Consider the following 18,275-nt stretch of genomic DNA (forward strand, 5'->3'; position numbering starts at 1 on the left):
ACAAGGTCCTCCAGGTTAGACTGGTAATTAAAAGCAAGTTACCGAAGTGTGGCCTTTCAGGATGGAGGAATAAATTAAATGCAAAGACTCCTCTGAAGGAAATGGTACATTGAAGACACTGAACAGTGAAATAAATCTCGGATCAACTTCATTGCGGCCTCCTCCAGCTTTTCCCATGGCAGCAATAAAGCCGAGGTCCCGAATGCTTTTACAATTCAGCTCCTTCCCACGGTCATACAAGTAGCCTTTTTCCAACAGCAGTTTCAGCAAGGCGATTGGCTGCTGTGTGCCATATTCATCCACCTTGATTTTGTTTTTAAAGAAAAGAGATAACGGTAGTATCATAAAGCAGAACTCAGAGATGCCTTTCCTGACCATTTAAACTAATTCCCGTCTTTCCTCTTCCTCTCTCTGAGCACTCTGGTTTTCATTCCATAGGGTTTCTGAAGGTTTGCCACTATATATTCATTTGTAATTTTTTTTAATCCATCTTCCCCCTCTGGACTATAAGCTCCATAAGGGCAGGGACTACTATGTTTTGTTCATCACTGCACAGCACCAGACCCATAGGAGGTGCTCAATAAATATATGTTAATTGGATGGATGCATGGATGGATAAAAGGGTGTGTGGGTGCATGCATATATAGGAATAGATGCACAATCGGATGAGTGTGTGGATAGAGGAATGGATGGATGGATAGAGGAATGGATGGATGGATGGATGGATGGATGGATGGATGGATGGAAAGACACATGGAAAGATGGATGGATAGAAGGATGTGTGGGTGCATGCATGGATAGATATATACATGAATGGATGAACAGATGCATAAATGGATGCATAAGTGAGTGTGTGGATACAGGGATGAATGGTTAGATAGACAGATGGATGCGTGCATGCACGGATGGATGGGTGGATCCTGGCTTTGCAGTCTATTTGGAAGATAGGTTTTCAGAGGAAAAAAACATGGTTCTGCAGGAATTACATAAATTTACATTTCAGTACAAAGAAAACTTCACACCTCTCAGGCTCTAGCCCCAGAAACACACTCCGCATGCATGCTAAAGTTTCCCTTCATTGGTAATTCCAGAGGAACCCCGGAGAAGTGTCTAGACCCTATGCTTCCCATGTATATGGGACTGAGAACAATATTATCATCTAAGCTATAGGCTCATTGGGAAATCACTTACTCAAACCCATGCTGTAAAGAGTTTGGAGGCTGTCTGCTGCCTGCTTACTCCTTCAAGAAAGCAAGGAGAACAATCTGTAGGGAAAAGTCCCTCTGTGTAAGAACACTCCAGTAACACTGTCTCCTAAGCTGGCTCCCCATAGCCAGCACCCTGCAGGTGTTATGCAGAATGAAGACACATGTTCTCCCACTCATGAATGCCATACACATACGCAGCAACACAAACACAAGCACACAGCCTTGCCCCATCGCTCCCCACTCTGTAGCCCTGACGCTACCTTCGGCATATTCATGTCATCCATGAACACCAGGAGGCGCTTCCCCATGGGTGGGCCATATGTGTCTTTGGTTCGTTTTTCCACATTTGCTTCCAAATTTCTTTGGATATCCATAGAGGTGGTGCGGGAGGAGAAATTGGCCATTAACACAATCTGGAACAGAGAGGGATCATTCCAGAAGGCGGTTGTTTCTTCACAGTACCAGCGGGAAATGCTGGACCGTGAGCTACCATCAATTTTGCAAATTCACTGGGATCTGAACTTTTCTATAATCCACTGTGTGTCTGTACTTCATTCTTCACCTTTGGCAGGTTATATGAGGCAACAGTGAGTTGCTGCGTGTGGGCCTTGGGCGCCTGTGGACAGGGAGGGGTGTTCTTAGTTCTGCATAGTTCTGGCTAGGGGAACCTCCAGAATGAGGTTTAACCTTCTAGAGCCTCATTTTTCACATCTGTAAGACAATTTTAATAACACCTGCTTGGATTACGTCATGGGGTGATTTTATCACAGGAGATGAAGTCCACAGAGGTATTTTCAGTATGACAAGGTAATAATATTTAACCATAAGTGACTGCCATGCCTGCTGCATCTTAATAAGTAGGTCTGAGAGAGCACCTGTGGAACTGACCCCGTGAGAGAAAGTTGAGGGAGGTCCCCCAGCCCCTGTGCAGAAAGCACGTCCCAGGGCCGGCCAATTGCGCTTCTTAGCGCATTACTGAGACTTCACTGGCCAGAGGTTCTCGCACATAATTGTGTCCCTGAGTCACCTGGAGGTCTAGTGCCACACAGGTCCCAGGGCCCCATCCTCAGAGTTTCCGATTCAATAGGTCTAGAGTAGTATAAGCAAATTTTCAGGCAATACTGCTGGCTTAGGGACCACCCTTAAGAACCAGCACCGTGGCTAACACTGCCTTCTAAGGGGCTCACTGGTGCAGCTGCACAGGAGCCCAACATGTCGAAGGTGAATGTGCATCTCATTATAGCGAATATGCTCAAATGTGCCTGTTGGGGGGATAAGCACCAGCTGCTGAGTCCCAGTGGAAGGGCATACAGTGGGGGTTTCTGAACATCACTGTTGTTTGCCTGACCCCACAAACTTGCAGGTCCGTCTGGTGGTAAACATCCCTCTGCATCCTCTGGGATGACATCCTTAAAGCTAAATATACCATGTTTCCACGCGCCAGCGTGTGAGTGGGCTCAACCACTTGCAGGCAGTCTGGCCCAGTCCTGTGTACATCCCTCACGTGATGCCTATGCCCAAGCTTGGCTGACCACTCCCTGCCTCAGAGGACCACGTGGTTTCCGGGCAACAAGCTAAGTATGAAAGCCAGGGAGGAAAGCCGCAGGAAACTTCGCTCCCCTTGGAAGTTCCAGAAGGCCAAAACAGGAACTGGAAACTTAAATGATGAATGGATATTAACAAAAACTAGCGCTGGGCCAGTGAGTGGATTTGGGTCAAGTATACATGACCTGGATATCGTGAGAACAACAGGAAGCTTCCTGGAGGAGACATGAGTCTTTTCTCAGTTATTAAAATACTAAATAAAAATTGTTTTAGGCCAGGACAGTTGAAATGATGAGCAGGTGGCCTGCGTGGGGCAACTCTGAGTACAGAGAGGAGCACTGACGTGGTCCCCCCTAATCTGGAGCCCTGGCTCACTCTGCACTGTCATGTTTCATGGGTTCATTTTCAAGTTTGCCCCACTGACTGCGAGTCCCTCCAGACCTGACTGCAGGGTCACTGCTGTCTGCCTCCATGGCACCTGGCTAGCCAGCGTCTGACCCATGTCAGACGCTCCCACATGTAACGCAGAGATGGAGGAAGGAAGGAAAAACCTTCCAGTTTTCAAAGTCACAAACCAGAGATGAGTAACATGATAGCCAGCCTCTAACACCTCCCCCAAGGTGGCAGTTCTTGGCTCCCCCTGCACTGACCCCTCCCAGGGCTGCTGGGTGACCTCTTGCGTGGCAGCTGGCATCCGCCAGAGTGAATGTCCGAGGCAGAGAGTCAATAAGATGCAACACCACCCTTGATGACTTGAGACATCCTCTGCCTTCACTTCTGCCACGTTGCATGGGTCACCCAGAAACCCCTGTGAGTCACCTCGATAGAATGTGGGGGGCCTAAACCAGTGGGCGTCTGCAAGGGACCCCCATCAGGCCTTCAGACGCCCGCAGCTCCGGCCGACTGCTGGCCAGCTGCTCCGCAGAGGGCCTAAGCTAGAGCCACCCGGCTGAGCCACTCACGGATTCCCCGCCTGCGGGAAGGGGGAGGTGTGCAGCATCTGTGGTGCTGAGCTGCTATGCCTTGGAGCCGTTTGCTACGCAGCAGCAGGCAATGGACAAGCACAGTAACTTACGGTGATGTCTTCATTCAGATTTTTGAGGAAGTTCTGGGTGGTGGCTGTCTTGGAGGTGCCAGATTCACCGACCAAGAGAATAGGTTGCCTGATCTTGACCATTTCTTCCAGCACCCAGGTAGTACGTGTCGTATCCACCGTATGAACTAAGGAACATGATAAAGCACAGGAGCATCATAGAAATGCCACAGGGTGAGCAGGTGGGAACTTGGAGCTTCACGGAATCCCAAACATCTCATAAAAAGCATCAGCAAAAACCCAAGACATGGCCTTGAAAATGCATGGATGGGTGCAGTCTTCTTAGGAGAACCTCCTTACCACAACCATTATTTTTATTTTTTTTATTTTATTTACTTATTTGAGAGAGAGAGCAGAGGGGAGGGGCAGAGGGAGAGGGAGAAGCAGACTCCCCGCTGAGCAGGGAACCCAACATGGGGCTCAACCCCAGGACCCTGGGATCACGACTTGAGCCAAAGGCAGATGCTTAACCAACTGAGCCACCGAGGCACCTCCTGTTATTTCTAATAGCTCTACAAGGTATACCTTATATGTCATGAAACTCACCCATTTTAAGGGTCTAATCTGGTGAGTCTGACACATTTCTACAGCTGTGGAATCCCTGCCATAGTCTAGATTTGGAGCACCCAAACTGTTTTTAATATCCAATTCTGATTTATAGTCAGGATATTAAAAACTCCGTTTCCCCATTGCTAACATCAGCCACATCCCTCCAGGGTTTGGTTTCCTGCCCGACGACTTCCTCTAAAGAGAGAATGAAACCACGAAGCCAGGTCCAGCTCACTCCTATACTGGTCGTTTTTAATCCTGACTGGTTCCTGAAGAAATGAGTACATCTCATCCGACCAGAACCCACACCAGCCGTGTGCCACTATTCTCTAAATAGCCAGAGGAGTACATTAAAAATATAGTTGGACACATAAACATCCAAGGGACACAGCCTTGTGAGGCAGCACCTCTCACACAATACTGCCTCGCTCATTCCTCTTTCTCTCTTCCTTGGTTCCTTCCCCTGGCCAGCCAGCTGCCAGGGGACTGTGAGGGGAGGCAGGGCAGCCCGTTCTACCACCACCCCACCTGTCAGGTGGCAGCTAAGAGTCACACACATCTGCAGATGCTCAGAGCCAGTAGCACAGAAACAGAATCAGGAATGCCAGTTTCTTGGCAAGGCCCATGGCTTGTTCTTTTCAGTTTCTCCAAAGCAGCTCTCTGGGTGGGACTCAGGGTGCCACAGAGGCCACCAGATCTGTCTTACTTCCTCATGGAACGAGAACCCTCCACTGTTAAACCAAGTACAGAGGTTCAGTTCTCACTTACCCAGGATGTCAATAAATTTACTCTTCTGGCTGTGAATATATTCAGGAACCAGTTTGTTCCACGGTATCCATTTTTTCCGTGTGGAATCAAAATGAAAGTCATACAAGGTTGGGAGGTGACCTGCAGGGAATAATGGTCTAACTTCACTTTCGTCATAGACATGGAACTACAGAATTAGCTCCAGCACATGGAGATGGACTAATGCTACTTGTTCCCTGGACAGCAACTTAACTGAGTACTTTGAATGAACACTCCTGCCCACTGGACAGAGAGGCATGGAGTCCCTTCCCTGGGAACATGAGGGGGAGGCAGATGCTAGGTGGTTCCTAGGCTTACAGGTGTTGGTGGGCCAGAGAGGAGGAAGAGGGAGGGTAGGAAAGATGGGGGCAAATTAATAGGCAATTTCAATGTGGGGTGCTACGATCTGCTACAGGGCAAGAACAGGTGCACTGGGCACCCCATGAGGGCGTCTAACTAGGATGGGGCAGAGAAGAGGTCTGAGAGGCACCAGGTGCCACAGGGAGGGCACCTTGGGCCTCCCCCGCACACATGTCCCTCTGTGGCCCATGCACACATCCCTCACCAATCACAGGGGTGATACACAAACTCAGCTCTAAGGAAGCTCCCTCATGCCCCTCCTCCCAGACAGACTGCCACCCACAGGCCTCAGCAATGCCAACCTCTGCAGCTATCACTGGGAGGAAGCCTTCCCAGAGGAAATGTCATCTCATCTGAGACCCGAAAGACTGGGCATTCCCGAGCCAGAAGTGGGGGCCTCCAGGAGACTCTGTCTGAGGGAGAAGAGAGCATGGCAGGTGGCTGGAAGAACAGGAGGGAGTAAGTGGGTCGTGCTCAGAGCAGGCAGATGAGGAAAAGCCTGAAGGGCTGTGGGACTGTTGCATGAAGAGCCCGGCAGACCATTTCAGGTGCTGGCTCTCTACCTTCCAGGTACTGGGGAGTCACCCACATTAGCCTCCAGGGGTAGATGTGGCCAGATCTGCATGTGCAAAGGACCAGTATGACCCTAGAGGAAAACGCGCAGGAGGAGGTAAGGAGAGACTGGGAGATCTGTTCTGAGGCTTCTGCCTTGCCTGATGCAGAAGTGACAGGAGCACCTCACCAGAGTGGTGGGCGCGGGGTCGTCAGACTGAAATGTCAGGTTTGGGAGGAGAAAGTATCAAGGTCACTGATGTGCAAGGCAGAGAGACAGACAGACAGGTGATTGATAGAGATGATGATGATGATGGATAGATAGACAGACAGATTTCAATAGAACTGAGCTAGGGCACCAGGAGAAGGAGCAGAAGGGAAGGATACAGGCAGGCAGGAGCTGTGAGCAGGTGGCCTAGGCTCTACGAGGACTCAAAGCACAAAAGGAGGCTCGAAGATGTGAGGAAGGGGCAGAGGAGGGGATGGGGCAGGAGCAGCCACGGGGCAGAGGAAGAACATTTCAGGAGGACAGGGAGTGGTCAGCCGCATTGGACGCTGGGCAAGGCCAGGACAGTGAGGACAAGAAGGCCTGTGGGTTCCGGCGGGGAGGCCAGGGGGTGTGCTTGCTGGAGGCACCTTCCAGCTGTTGGGCAGGGAGCCTGTGCGTGGCTGCAGGCTGAGGAGTGGGTGGGATGTGAGGACACAGCTGGCAGCCAACCTTTCAAGGATGTGTGGCCTTAAAAGGAAAGAGGCAGAGAGACACCTCTGGAAGGAGACAAAATTGAGAAGATTTCACCCAAGCAGGTCCAAAAGCTGCTGGTATGGGGTCAGCAGGGGAGAGACAGGAGAGCCCGCCCAAGAGGAGCCCAGCAAGGAAGTGGGCACCTGAGCAACGGGCGGGCCCGTCTGTGGGCAGGAAAACCCTGTATGATGCCTTCTATTCTTCCTGTTGAATCAAGAAGGATCTTCTGCAGAGGGTCGGGTGGAGGTCTTGGGAGGAAAATGATACGCTGCCTGTGAGGAGCCAGTAGCTCATTAAAAATACAGCTGGACACATAAACATCCAAGGGACACAGCCTGGTGAGGCAGCACCTCTCACACAACACTGCCTCGCTCATTCCTCTTTCTCTCTTCCATATCTGTATTCACGAAGTCGCGGTCTGAATTCGTGGTTTTCTCAGTGTCACTCAGCCCCAGACAGGCGCAGAAGACAGACTCAGAGCCCCTCACAGGCATTTAACAAAGGACAACAGGGCAAGGGGGCCGCGGGTTGGAGCAAGAGAGGGTGAAGTGACAAGCCAACAGCAAAGGAAAGCAAGGAGCACAGGGTCCGGTTACAGAGGAGACAGGAAGAGAGGTGGGTGGTGGTCCCCACAAGGCCAGTACAAACAGGTACAGCCAGAGTCACAGAGGCTGACCAGCAGCACATTGATGATGCTGACATAAAACAGCACTGGGTGTTCAGAGCTAACCTGAGGTCAAGGGACCCATTGCTGGAGTTGAGTGCAGAAGGCATCTGGAAATAAGATGTTTACTGAGCCATTCGAGTCCCCAGAACTAGAGCACACCAGGGGCCCCGAGGTGGGGGGGGGTCACTGATGACAGCCAAACAAAGCCAGCATGGCATGCACAGCTGGGAAGCACTCACCCAAAGGAGGCATGCCGCGCTGGAAAAGCATAAGCCAACTGCCACCCAAAAGAGCAGGGACTTGTAAAACATCTTTTACTTGCTCAACATGCTCCATTAGAAAGACCTGAGGCCATTTTACTTTGCACTCTGAAAAGAACACCCCAGGTAATGATGATAGAATATGACTTAGAAAGATGTCTACTCGCCAAGTCATATTCAAACATCATCAGGAAACAAAGACAGATCCTGCTGTTACATTGAGTTCTTGAAAAAAGGCACATTTTCACTGAATATAGCTCTTGGAGCATGCGTTTTTTCACACACAAACTTAAAACCTTAATATGATGATCTCCTAAGAATGACCACAGATCCACACTTGATCGCCTACTGTGCAAATACTCAGGAATACTGCAGGTGAATTAAATTGTGGAAATTTAGAGAGGTGGTTTAAAAAAATAGGTGGAGAAGAAACTCAAAATCATGCACAGTGTGAAAAATTTTATATTCCTGTGCTCTACCAACTGAGCTATCAAAGGAATCGTGTGAAAAAATATAAAAACTTAAACAGAGGGAAGAAATCAAATGCCTAAGTCTCAGGGGGATAATGGTTTAGACTCAACATGAAAAGCCACTGGGGCTTCTGCTACAGCAGTTCACACACTGGAACTTCTGAGGACACACCAGGGGCACTGCCCATTGTCTACAGAAACAAAGGAGCTGGAAAACCCACACAGGCATACACGTGGAAAAGCAAGATCACGTCTTCTAAAATCCTCCGCAAAAGCACTCTGAGTGGGAAAAGCAGGTGACACTCAGTTCTTACCTGGCAATTCCCCAGGGTTGGCCCATTCCCCTTCCGTATCAGCAGAAGGCAAAGAAGCAAGGCGTTTAATACATTCATCAAATTTAATCCTTCCATCCTCGAGCAGAGAAGCACCCAAAGAACAGTACAGAGCCTCTAAGAAATAGCACTCCAAAAGGTCAGGATCTTCTATTTCTCCTTCTAGTAGTGCATCCAACATCTTGGTTAACTGGGTTACCTAGTGCACAGGAAAATCTCTGATGAGCCCATATATTCCACTCCCCTGCCAGCCCAGGGTCAGTTCTGGTCATACATCTTGGGATAGCAGGTCCCAGAGTGATGGAAGCTTACAAACCCACCATATTGGTTCAGTCAGATGGAGCCTGTCATCTTGTCCTGCACAGGGTCATTACGGGAAGTGCTGTGTCTTTATTGTCAGTAACCTACAATGTTACAACTTATCCCTCTGGCATCTCTGTTTCCCTTGGACTGTGGGTCCACCTTTAAGGAAGACTTTCTCATTGCTGACAGAGATAATTTCTCACCATATTTAGATCTGTCTGAGGGACAACTGTCTTCAGCTTCTCGCCTTGTCTTCCATCCACTATCCCTTCCACTATCATATCCATGAGATAGGGCACATATTTCTCAAAGAGAGTCTCCAAATTGCCATGCTCTGCCTATAAAAGAGCAGAATTCCAATGCATTTTCAAGGATTCCTTTATTTAAATAGAAGTTAGTGGAAAGCTTACCTTGACAAAAAAAGGGATGAGTAAGGTCTTCTGATGAATAAATCTGGCAGGCAAATAAACCCTGATAACAGTGTCATATATTTGTAGAGATTGGTCCTCTACAGGGCACTTTTGTCATGAAGCATTTTATTTCACTGCCATAGAGTCTACCCTACCACCCGGGAGGGAGGGAGGATAGCAGGTCCCATTTGACAGAAATGGGGCTGATTATCTTTGAGGTCAAGTTACATGGTCACAGTCATCTTGCAAAGAGTCCAAAGCCATGGAAGGCCTCTATCCCTATCAAGGCATTGAGGACCACCAGAGATTGGGTGGGCCTTAGACAGCTCTCTCTCTCTTACAACAATGGCTCCAAAGGTCCTATCATGTTTCCCTTGGTCTTCTCTTCTCTGGGATAATTATGTCCCAATTTCCAATTTACCATCAGCCTCGTGGTCCTTCTGGTGATACGCCCAAACCACTTGTGTCACTTTGAGAATGTGGTCATGGTATCCTGGGTGTGGTCAAGCCACAGCTTTCACATGACTATCATACCTATCTCTGCACTTTTTAATGAAGCCTTTTTGTTATGACAATACATACTTTAGCAGCCATGTGACACATGACATGGTTTGAGATCAACTAAAACCATCAGAACTCAATTACATGACAAGCTAAGTCCTTCACACACAGCATTCATCCAATTAAGCAAAAGCTGAGCCCCTCTAAAGACAAATCTCTCAGTAGCTGGGCTTGCCTGGACCAGGAGTTGCCAACAACAACCCGCAAGCCAAATCTGACCCATCACCAGATTTTTTTTTTTGGTAAAGTTTTATTGGTACATAGATATGTCCAATCACATACAGTGGCTGCTTTACTGCCACAATGGCATAGTTGAGTAGTTACAAAAGAAACCATATGGCCCACAAAGCTTAAAATGTTTACTCTCTATCTCTTTACAGAAGAAATTCTGATCTAAACTATCGAAATCATTACCTATCCTACGAGTTATGGAATTTTCTAGAAATCTAGCAAATGTGTCTTCCATGTTTTCATCCAATTTATTGATAACATTAAGTACTTAAGATCATAGGTAGATCAAGGTCAAGGTCATGGCTTTAACTACAAACAACCCTTTGGATTATGTTTATCCAACTAGCCACAAGTACTAATAACTTTTAAGTTCATTTTAGAAATAATTTTCACCTTGTTTTGTATTTCATTAACCCATTTTTTCCAGAATGGTTGATATTTCAAGTTTTTAGGATCCACATACACCATTCCACATCGAGACACAGTTGCAGGAGAGGCATACTGTAAATCACCAACCTGGAGAAATAAAAAAAAAAAAATCAGTCATGTCTATGGCTACAGACAACTGGACTACGTGTTTAAAAGCCTTTGCTTTGTGCAAATTTTTATAACTGCATAAAATCCAAGTCATTCCTAGATTAACAGCCTTCATGAGGCTTCTGATTGAACACAGGTTTATTATGGAAAGATAATACATTTCTGATATAGTACCTTTTAAAGTTTTCTTTTACTATAAATTAATGTGAAAATTAATATGATTTAGAATATTTGACAAAAATAGAAAACTCTAGGGGAGAAAATAACTTATTCAAAATTCCAACACCAAGAAATAAACATTGTTCTGGAGTATGTATGCATCTAAACCAACAATATTAACACATCCATCTCCCTATGAAAAGAAAAGACAGTTCAGTCAGCCAATAACATAATGATATGCACAAATACCCATGCATCAACAAAGTTTGCAGGCCAAGTTAGAAACAGCATTGACATCAAGCCAAAGTGAAAGCAAATCTCATGGCCACTTCTGTGAAACAAGTTCAGAGGATACGATAAAAAGTTTGAAAAAAACAAAGAAAAGTTCAAGGCAAATAGTGTGAAAGAAAAAAGAAGGCAACTACAAACTTCAGGCCAAAAAGAAAAAAAGGCTCTAAAAGAAAGTAAACATAATAGCAGTATACTAGCTGGCCCTACAGTAAATATTTCCATATTCATAATAATGCAAATACGGTTTTACTGATTCAACTGATTTAGCAATATATTATTCTGAGGAGGGGAGTGAACTAGTGGTATGAGATGAACTCTCACTTTCATAGCAGTTATAGCATAGATACTGTGTAAACTTGATAGGAAGGAATAGCATGCTAAGTGTGTTGTTTACAGACACCAGGATAATAATCAGAAGAATAACTCAAGAGTGAAAAATAGTTACCTCTGGAATTCAGTAAAGAGGGATAAGAGGAGTAGGGGGAATACTGAGTTGTGGTCATCATAAAAACTCTTCTGCACTGTTTGGGTTTTCTTTAGTCATCTATATTTATTATCAATTTAATGAAAATTTAAACTTTTACTGAAAAGAAAGACATATTAAAACTATTTTTCATTACTACTTGCCTCAAAGAGCAGAGCACAGTGTGCTTGAAGCCGAATGCGCTCCCCATTGGCCAATGTCAACAGCTTGTTGTCATCCATCACAGAATTCATGTTTTCTACCCACAGAGCATCCACATCCCCATCAAATAAAATATACCTATAGCAAGTAAAAATAACCCAAGCTTTCATAGGGAATCATGTTGATGTCTTGTTCTCAGAGTTTCATAGCAAGGACCTGAGACTGAGCACCCAACTTGTTCCAGAAGTTTGACCCATAAAATCAAATGGGAAAAAAAGCAAACATAAAAACTGAGTCTGGGCACCCAGGTGGTTTGGTCAGTTAAATGTCCAACTCTGGGTTTCTGCCCAGTCATGATCTCATGGGTCATGGGATCAGGCCACACTTCAGGCTCAGTGCTCATTGGGGAATCTGCTTGGGGATTCTCTTCCTCTGCTCCTCCCCCTACTCACACTCTCTCTCCCTCAAATAAATAAATAAATCTTTTAAAAAATTGTTTGAGTCAGTCACCATCATTGAAGAATTTAAAAACAACACAAAAGGGATCCCTGGGTGGCGCAGCGGTTTGGCGCCTGCCTTTGGCCCAGGGCGCGATCCTGGAGACCCGGGATCGAATCCCACGTCGGGCTCCCGGTGCATGGAGCCTGCTTCTCCCTCTGCCTGTGTCTCTGCCTCTCTCTCTCTCTCTCTCTCTGTGTGACTATCATAAATAAATTAAAAAAAAAAACACAAAAATCTGGATGTCTTGCTTCTCTTGCAAACTGGAATCCTCCCAACACAGACCTGCATTCCTGCACGGGAACAATCTGCTGAAGCTCAGTAGCAGCTGTCCATGGGGATGGACAGTATCACAGTCTATCTCATTCTTTTCTTAAAACTGAGACTGAATATCAACAACTATTTATCACTTGTTTTGACACCAAGTTTTCTTATGGTAAAGTCAGGAGAAAAGGAAAGTATTTCATATGCCCATGTGTAACAGATTGAAATGGTGGCCCCCAAAAGATATGTTCATCCAGAAACTGTGACTATGACCATATTGGGGGGTGGGGGAGGGTTTTGCTGATGTACTTAAGGACCTTAAGATGACAGCATCTTTAATTGTCCAGGTGGGCCCTTCTCCAATGACAAGTGCCCTTACAGAGGGGAGAATTTCCTCCCAGTTGAGCAGACAGAGATAACACATAGAGAACTAAGATTGCACCTGGCACTTTGTGAACAGGGCCCTTGACATCTGTCTCTAATTCTGTGGGCATCCATTAATGAAACTTCAATACTATACATTGTCTTTTTCATCCATAACATTTAAATAATGAACATGAACTAACCCAGGCTCCCTCCTAACTCAAAAAGGTACTCACTTTCGCTCCTTCTTATCCGTTGGCTTGTTGATCTCCCTGAAAATGTTTGACAGCACTCCATCTGTCCAGTCTCGGGTGGTGGGGTCTAGGATGCCATAGAGCTCTATGACACTCACAGCTTTGGGATTCAAGATGTACAGCTTTGTCATCAGCCCAAGCCTAAATCAAATGAGAGGCTGCAGTTGTGGTCCAGGTGGCCTAAATGCATTAGGAAAACAGTCTGCACCACCTATGTGAGGATTCGATGTTTTGGATCCAATCCAGAATTTAAAATGCAACCCACACAAACTCTCCTGTGGGCTTCCTGCTTACTGTTAATGGTTTACACTAAATGCAAGGAAACCATGTTTCACCAAAAATGTGGCCCCAACACAAGTGTGCTTTCAGCTGAACTGAAAGCACAGCTTTGCCTTTTGAGGGCATCGAGAAACTAAGCTACATATTCATGCCTACAACAATTTATGTAAATATTTCATAACTAGTATATAAGAGATCATAGTTATCCAAGAAAACATAACACACTTGGACTACTAATATTCAATCCTCATATTTACAGGATATCCACTTTGTGTTGCTGACTTTATAAATTGTGTACACAGGGCATTTGCCACCCTTCATGCCTGCAAACTCCTGCAACACTATGGAATTAATTCATCTGCAGAAAACCAGACTTCACACAAACAGCAGTTCATGATTAACTGAATAAGTAAATAAAAATAATGGTGCATGCATATATATGCATATGTATATAATAGTTCTATCAATTATTTAACAATAAATTAATTAAAGAATAAAAGGCAAGATGGCCAAGGCATAACCCACTTAAAATCAGTAAGCCACTGTCCATTGGTTTTCTCATAAGAAACATAAGAAATAAGAAAAAGTGACAGTCACTTACTCAGCAGATTTTATAGACTATCTAGAAATATTAAAGTCACAAAGATTATAAAGCTTGATTTAGATTTTTGTTAACATGCAGTAAAGTCTTTCTGGAATCTAGTTCTTGCTTAAGAGAAAAGTGAGAAGTCAGAAAATCCATTTCAGTTTAAGGATAGGCACTACAATTCACAAGTCTCCAGAATATCCTGTATTCTGGAGTGTGAGATTCCTTTCCCTTGGAGCAGCATTGCTCCCACTGGGCTGCTGATAACAAAGTCTTTGGTGAGATAACACTCTGTTTCTGGCCACTCTGATACTATAACAGTGTTGCATAATGATGAGTGTCCTGACTTACTTTGAAGGAGCAACCTGAACACCAAGAAAATACAACTTAACAAATTAATTTTCAAAATATCCTTATAAGGTTGTTTGTGATATACTCCTCTCACAGATAAACCTAGTCACAGTCTAATGCACGAAAGGGTCATTGTTTTGCCTTCTAAAATAGCAAATCAGCAATGAAACAAGTAGAGATGCTCTGAGTCTACCGTAGGACACTGATGTGTTCATATTTCAGTATTTAGGACTGAATATTTCACCCTGAATAATGGGTCCCCTCCCTTCTTTCTTTTTGTATTGTATGCAATTCTGAAAATGACTGGGTCATGAAAATAATTGATGGCCATGCATCTAACATATTAAAAACGTTTTGTGTTCCTTTCTAACTGGATTCCACCCTGAATTGAAATGTCTTCTTTGTGGTAGCTATATGTCAGTTCAAACATGAATGAACTTTTTGCCTTCACAAATTTAAAAAAAAATGCAGTTCTGGGGTACTTGAGTGGCTCAGTCGGTTAAGCATCTGACTTGATTTCTGCAAGGGTCATGATCTCAGGGTCGCGAGATTGAGCCCCATGTCAGGGTCCATGCTCAGCACAAGTCTTCATGAGATTGTCTCTCCCCTTCTCCCTCTGCCCCTCCCCCACTCTCTCTCTAAATAAATACATAAAATCTTTTAAAAACAAAGCAGTGTTTTAAAACAAATTTAACTTCCTAAGAACTGAGAAACCAAGGGGGACTTGGTGATACCACCAACAACCATACCAGGAAACCACCCTGGCAACCAGGCCCTACCTCAGGGTCATACTTACTTGGTCTGGGCCTGACACAGAGCATTAATGACCACAGACTTGCCCCCTCCTGTGGGCCCCACCACCATGGTCGTGTGGCGGGTTAACATGGTCTCAAACATCTGAACCACTTTATCCACCTGTGGGGCAAAGATTAGCAGCTAGGGTAAACACACCTTTTTTTTTTTTTTTAAACAGCTTTGTTGAGCTGTAATTCATATTCCACACATTTCACTCATTTCAAGTGTGCAATTCAGTGGGTTTTTAGTATGTGCACCAATTACTCCATTCAATTTTAGAGCATTTTCATGACCCATATCCTCCCCAAAAAACTCTGTATTCATTAATCACCTCTTCCCAACCCTGCCTCCAGACACTGGCACTGCCCATCAGCTTTCTATCTCCATGGTTTTCCCCATTCTCCACACAGAAACAGAGTGACGTAAATGGAATTACACAGTCTATGCAGGCCTTTGTGTCTGGCTACTCTCACTCGCATGTTTTCAGGGTTCATCCACATTGCAGCGTGGGTCAGGACTGCATGCTTTTTTGCGGCCAAATACTATTCTGTGTGGCAAGATCTCATCTGGTTTTTTCATCCATGGATGAATATTTGTATTGATTCTATTTTGGGCTCTTATGAATAACAGTGCTATGAACATTTGTGTATAAGTTCTTGCATGGACATATATTCTCACTTCTCTCAGGTAGATACATAGTAGTGGAATTGCTGGGGCATGTGGTAACTGTATGATTAACTACTTGGGGAACTGCCGGACTGTTTTTTCATAGCTGCTATGCCATTTTACATTCCCTTTTTAAACAACCACCTCCAGAGGAAAATGTCAGAGTCAGGAAAAGCGCAGAGAGCACTCTCATCTGCGGCCAGTACCTGCTGCCCCAGCTCGAGGCTTCTGGGTAGCCTGATACCCTGAGATACCCCAACCAAAGGTGGCCACCCTGGTTGTGCAGCTTTAGGCATTTATACACTCAGCAGAACACTTTGGCCATAATTTATGGCTTTCTGGCAACATATACAACCTTACAGACTTCAGATGATCAACACTTTATCAATAACATCTAATTTAATTTTCCTTGTAAGTGTGACTCTGGAAAAAGAAAAAGGTGGGGTGGGGAGAGAATATTAGATAGCTGGACCCCAAAACAAAATACTGGAGTTATCACATGATGCCAAAAACAGGGATCCCTGGGTGGCGCAGCGGTTTGGCGCCTGCCTTTGGCCCAGGGCGCCATCCTGGAGACCCGGGATCGAATCCCACGTAGGGCTCCCTGCATGGAGTCTGCTTCTCCCTCTGCCTGTGTCTCTGCCTCTCTCTCTCTCTCTCTCTCTCTGATTATCATGAATAAATAAATAAATAAAATCTTTAAAAAAAAAAAAACAACTGGAGGGTAGTATGTATGTACAGTGGAATATTATTCAGCCTTAACAAGGAAGGTGATTCTGACACCTGCTATGACATGGATAAACTATGAAACACACTAAATGAAAAAAGCCAGTCACAAAAGGACAAACACCGCAAGATTCCACTTACATAATGTCCCCAGAGGAGCCAGATTTATAGAACAGAAAGCAGAAGGGTAGGTACCAGGTGGGCATCAGGCCTCAGGATGGGGAGGGGGGAGGGAGGAAGTGGGGGAGGGGTGAGACGGGTGGGGGTGTTGGTTAATGGAGATAGAGTGTCAGTTTTGCAAGATGGAAAGGTTCTGGAGATGTGTTTCACAACAATATAGATAAACGTAACAATATATAATAAACTATACTAAACATGAGTAAGATGAGGGAAAATTTGTTATGTGTACCTTACCACAATAAAAAAAATCAGGGAAAAATGGTTAAGATGGTAAATGTTATGTGTATTTTTCCACATTTAGTTTTTTCAGATGGAAAGACCAAAAACCCAGAAGAAGCCTATGAACTCATTTTCACATTTTGCACCATTCTTACCTGGACAGGTAAGACAATGTAGCCATTCTCCTCCAGCACCTGTTCCACGGCATCATTAAAATTGGGGTAGCGAACACGCGAGCAGTCTAGTCCAGGAAACAGATCAGAAATCAAACCAAGGAAAAGAGGGACATCCTCAAATACGAACTTGGGCAGATTCATGTCTCGAAGGGCCCTCATCAGCACCACATCCTGGGGCAGAACGAAACAGATGTCTTTAAGGATTATTTCCAAAAAGCCCAGGGACTAGTATAGAAATCCTCTAATGAAATATAAAATGAAATTTCATATAAAATGTAAGACATAAAACATTGAAAGTACAGTCTCTAGACATGTGAGCCTGTTGCCCACAGAGCAGCACTGAGAAGTCTGCTTTGGAGTGAGTTCTGTACTTTTATTGCAAAGCAGAAAAACAAAAACAAAAAAAATCATTCTCATGCTTTCTTGAGAACTGGGTTTATCCCCACCCCTCCACCCCACCATCCTGCAATTATGGATTGATTATTACCACTGAAGCATCAGAGTTGTGAAGACATTCAACTTGACCTATGGTAATTAGTCAAATTAGGGGAAAAAAGCATATACTACTAATAAATAATAAGAGATCCAATTAAGGCCAGCAACCAAATGAAGTAAATGAAGTGACAGCTAAAACTAAAACTTTCTTGTGAGCACTATGCTGTAGTCCATCATCATGTCCCAGTGTTTGTTAGGTACACATGAACCAGATAAAGACCTGGAGAACATCGGTGTCCATGGCCCCTACCTCTCTGAGATCAGAAGAGCCTCTCTTCAGTTCTCCAGCCATTACCAATACGGATTTCAGGGCTCTCAGTCCAAAATCATAGTGATGTTGCTTGGAGAGCTGCTCCCGGGCCAACTTATACAGAACAGTCATCTTTTTGGACAGCGTCTTTTGTGATCAAAGATAATGAAAAACAAGGAAAGAGAATGACCTAAAAGCAACAGGACATCATTCTACAAAGAAAATGGACATAAAATTGTTCAATGGAACTGCTCTATAAACAAGCAGACCCTTGCCTCTAAGAGAAACACCAGGATGGGTCCTTTGTTTTCAATGATGACAAATTAGGAACTAATTTCAAAGAATGCCAGTCTTGCTAAAATTTGAGGACTGTCTTTGAAAGCTGAGGATGATCTTCACTGCCTTAGCTTAAGAATAAAACGCATCCAACTTTTTAAATCATAGCACCCACACTCCAAAAATATGCCTCCTTCTTATTTAGACCTGAACATG

The 18,275-nt window shown here is 44.8% G+C and overlaps 1 protein-coding gene across 4 annotated transcripts in view; it reads right to left on the reverse strand.

Annotated features, from left to right (window-relative positions):
* DNAH10 (dynein axonemal heavy chain 10) overlaps positions 1-18,275 on the reverse strand; it is a 131,851-nt gene that overhangs the window by 46,039 nt on the left and 67,537 nt on the right. For all 4 annotated transcript variants that reach the window (XM_038574799.1, XM_038574797.1, XM_038574796.1 and 1 more), the window contains 12 exons: positions 17,784-17,930; positions 17,018-17,209; positions 15,073-15,191; positions 13,043-13,201; positions 11,684-11,819; positions 10,463-10,585; positions 9,071-9,205; positions 8,547-8,763; positions 5,164-5,283; positions 3,829-3,974; positions 1,469-1,621; positions 43-303 (listed from right to left, as the gene is read on the reverse strand). In XM_038574799.1, the coding sequence (XP_038430727.1) occupies positions 43-303; positions 1,469-1,621; positions 3,829-3,974; positions 5,164-5,283; positions 8,547-8,763; positions 9,071-9,205; positions 10,463-10,585; positions 11,684-11,819; positions 13,043-13,201; positions 15,073-15,191; positions 17,018-17,209; positions 17,784-17,930 (1,908 nt within the window). The remainder of the gene's footprint in view (positions 1-42; positions 304-1,468; positions 1,622-3,828; positions 3,975-5,163; positions 5,284-8,546; positions 8,764-9,070; positions 9,206-10,462; positions 10,586-11,683; positions 11,820-13,042; positions 13,202-15,072; positions 15,192-17,017; positions 17,210-17,783; positions 17,931-18,275) is intronic.

The sequence above is a fragment of the Canis lupus genome, chromosome 26 (genome assembly GCF_011100685.1).
Source record: "Canis lupus familiaris isolate Mischka breed German Shepherd chromosome 26, alternate assembly UU_Cfam_GSD_1.0, whole genome shotgun sequence".
Taxonomy (NCBI): Eukaryota; Metazoa; Chordata; class Mammalia; order Carnivora; family Canidae; genus Canis; species Canis lupus.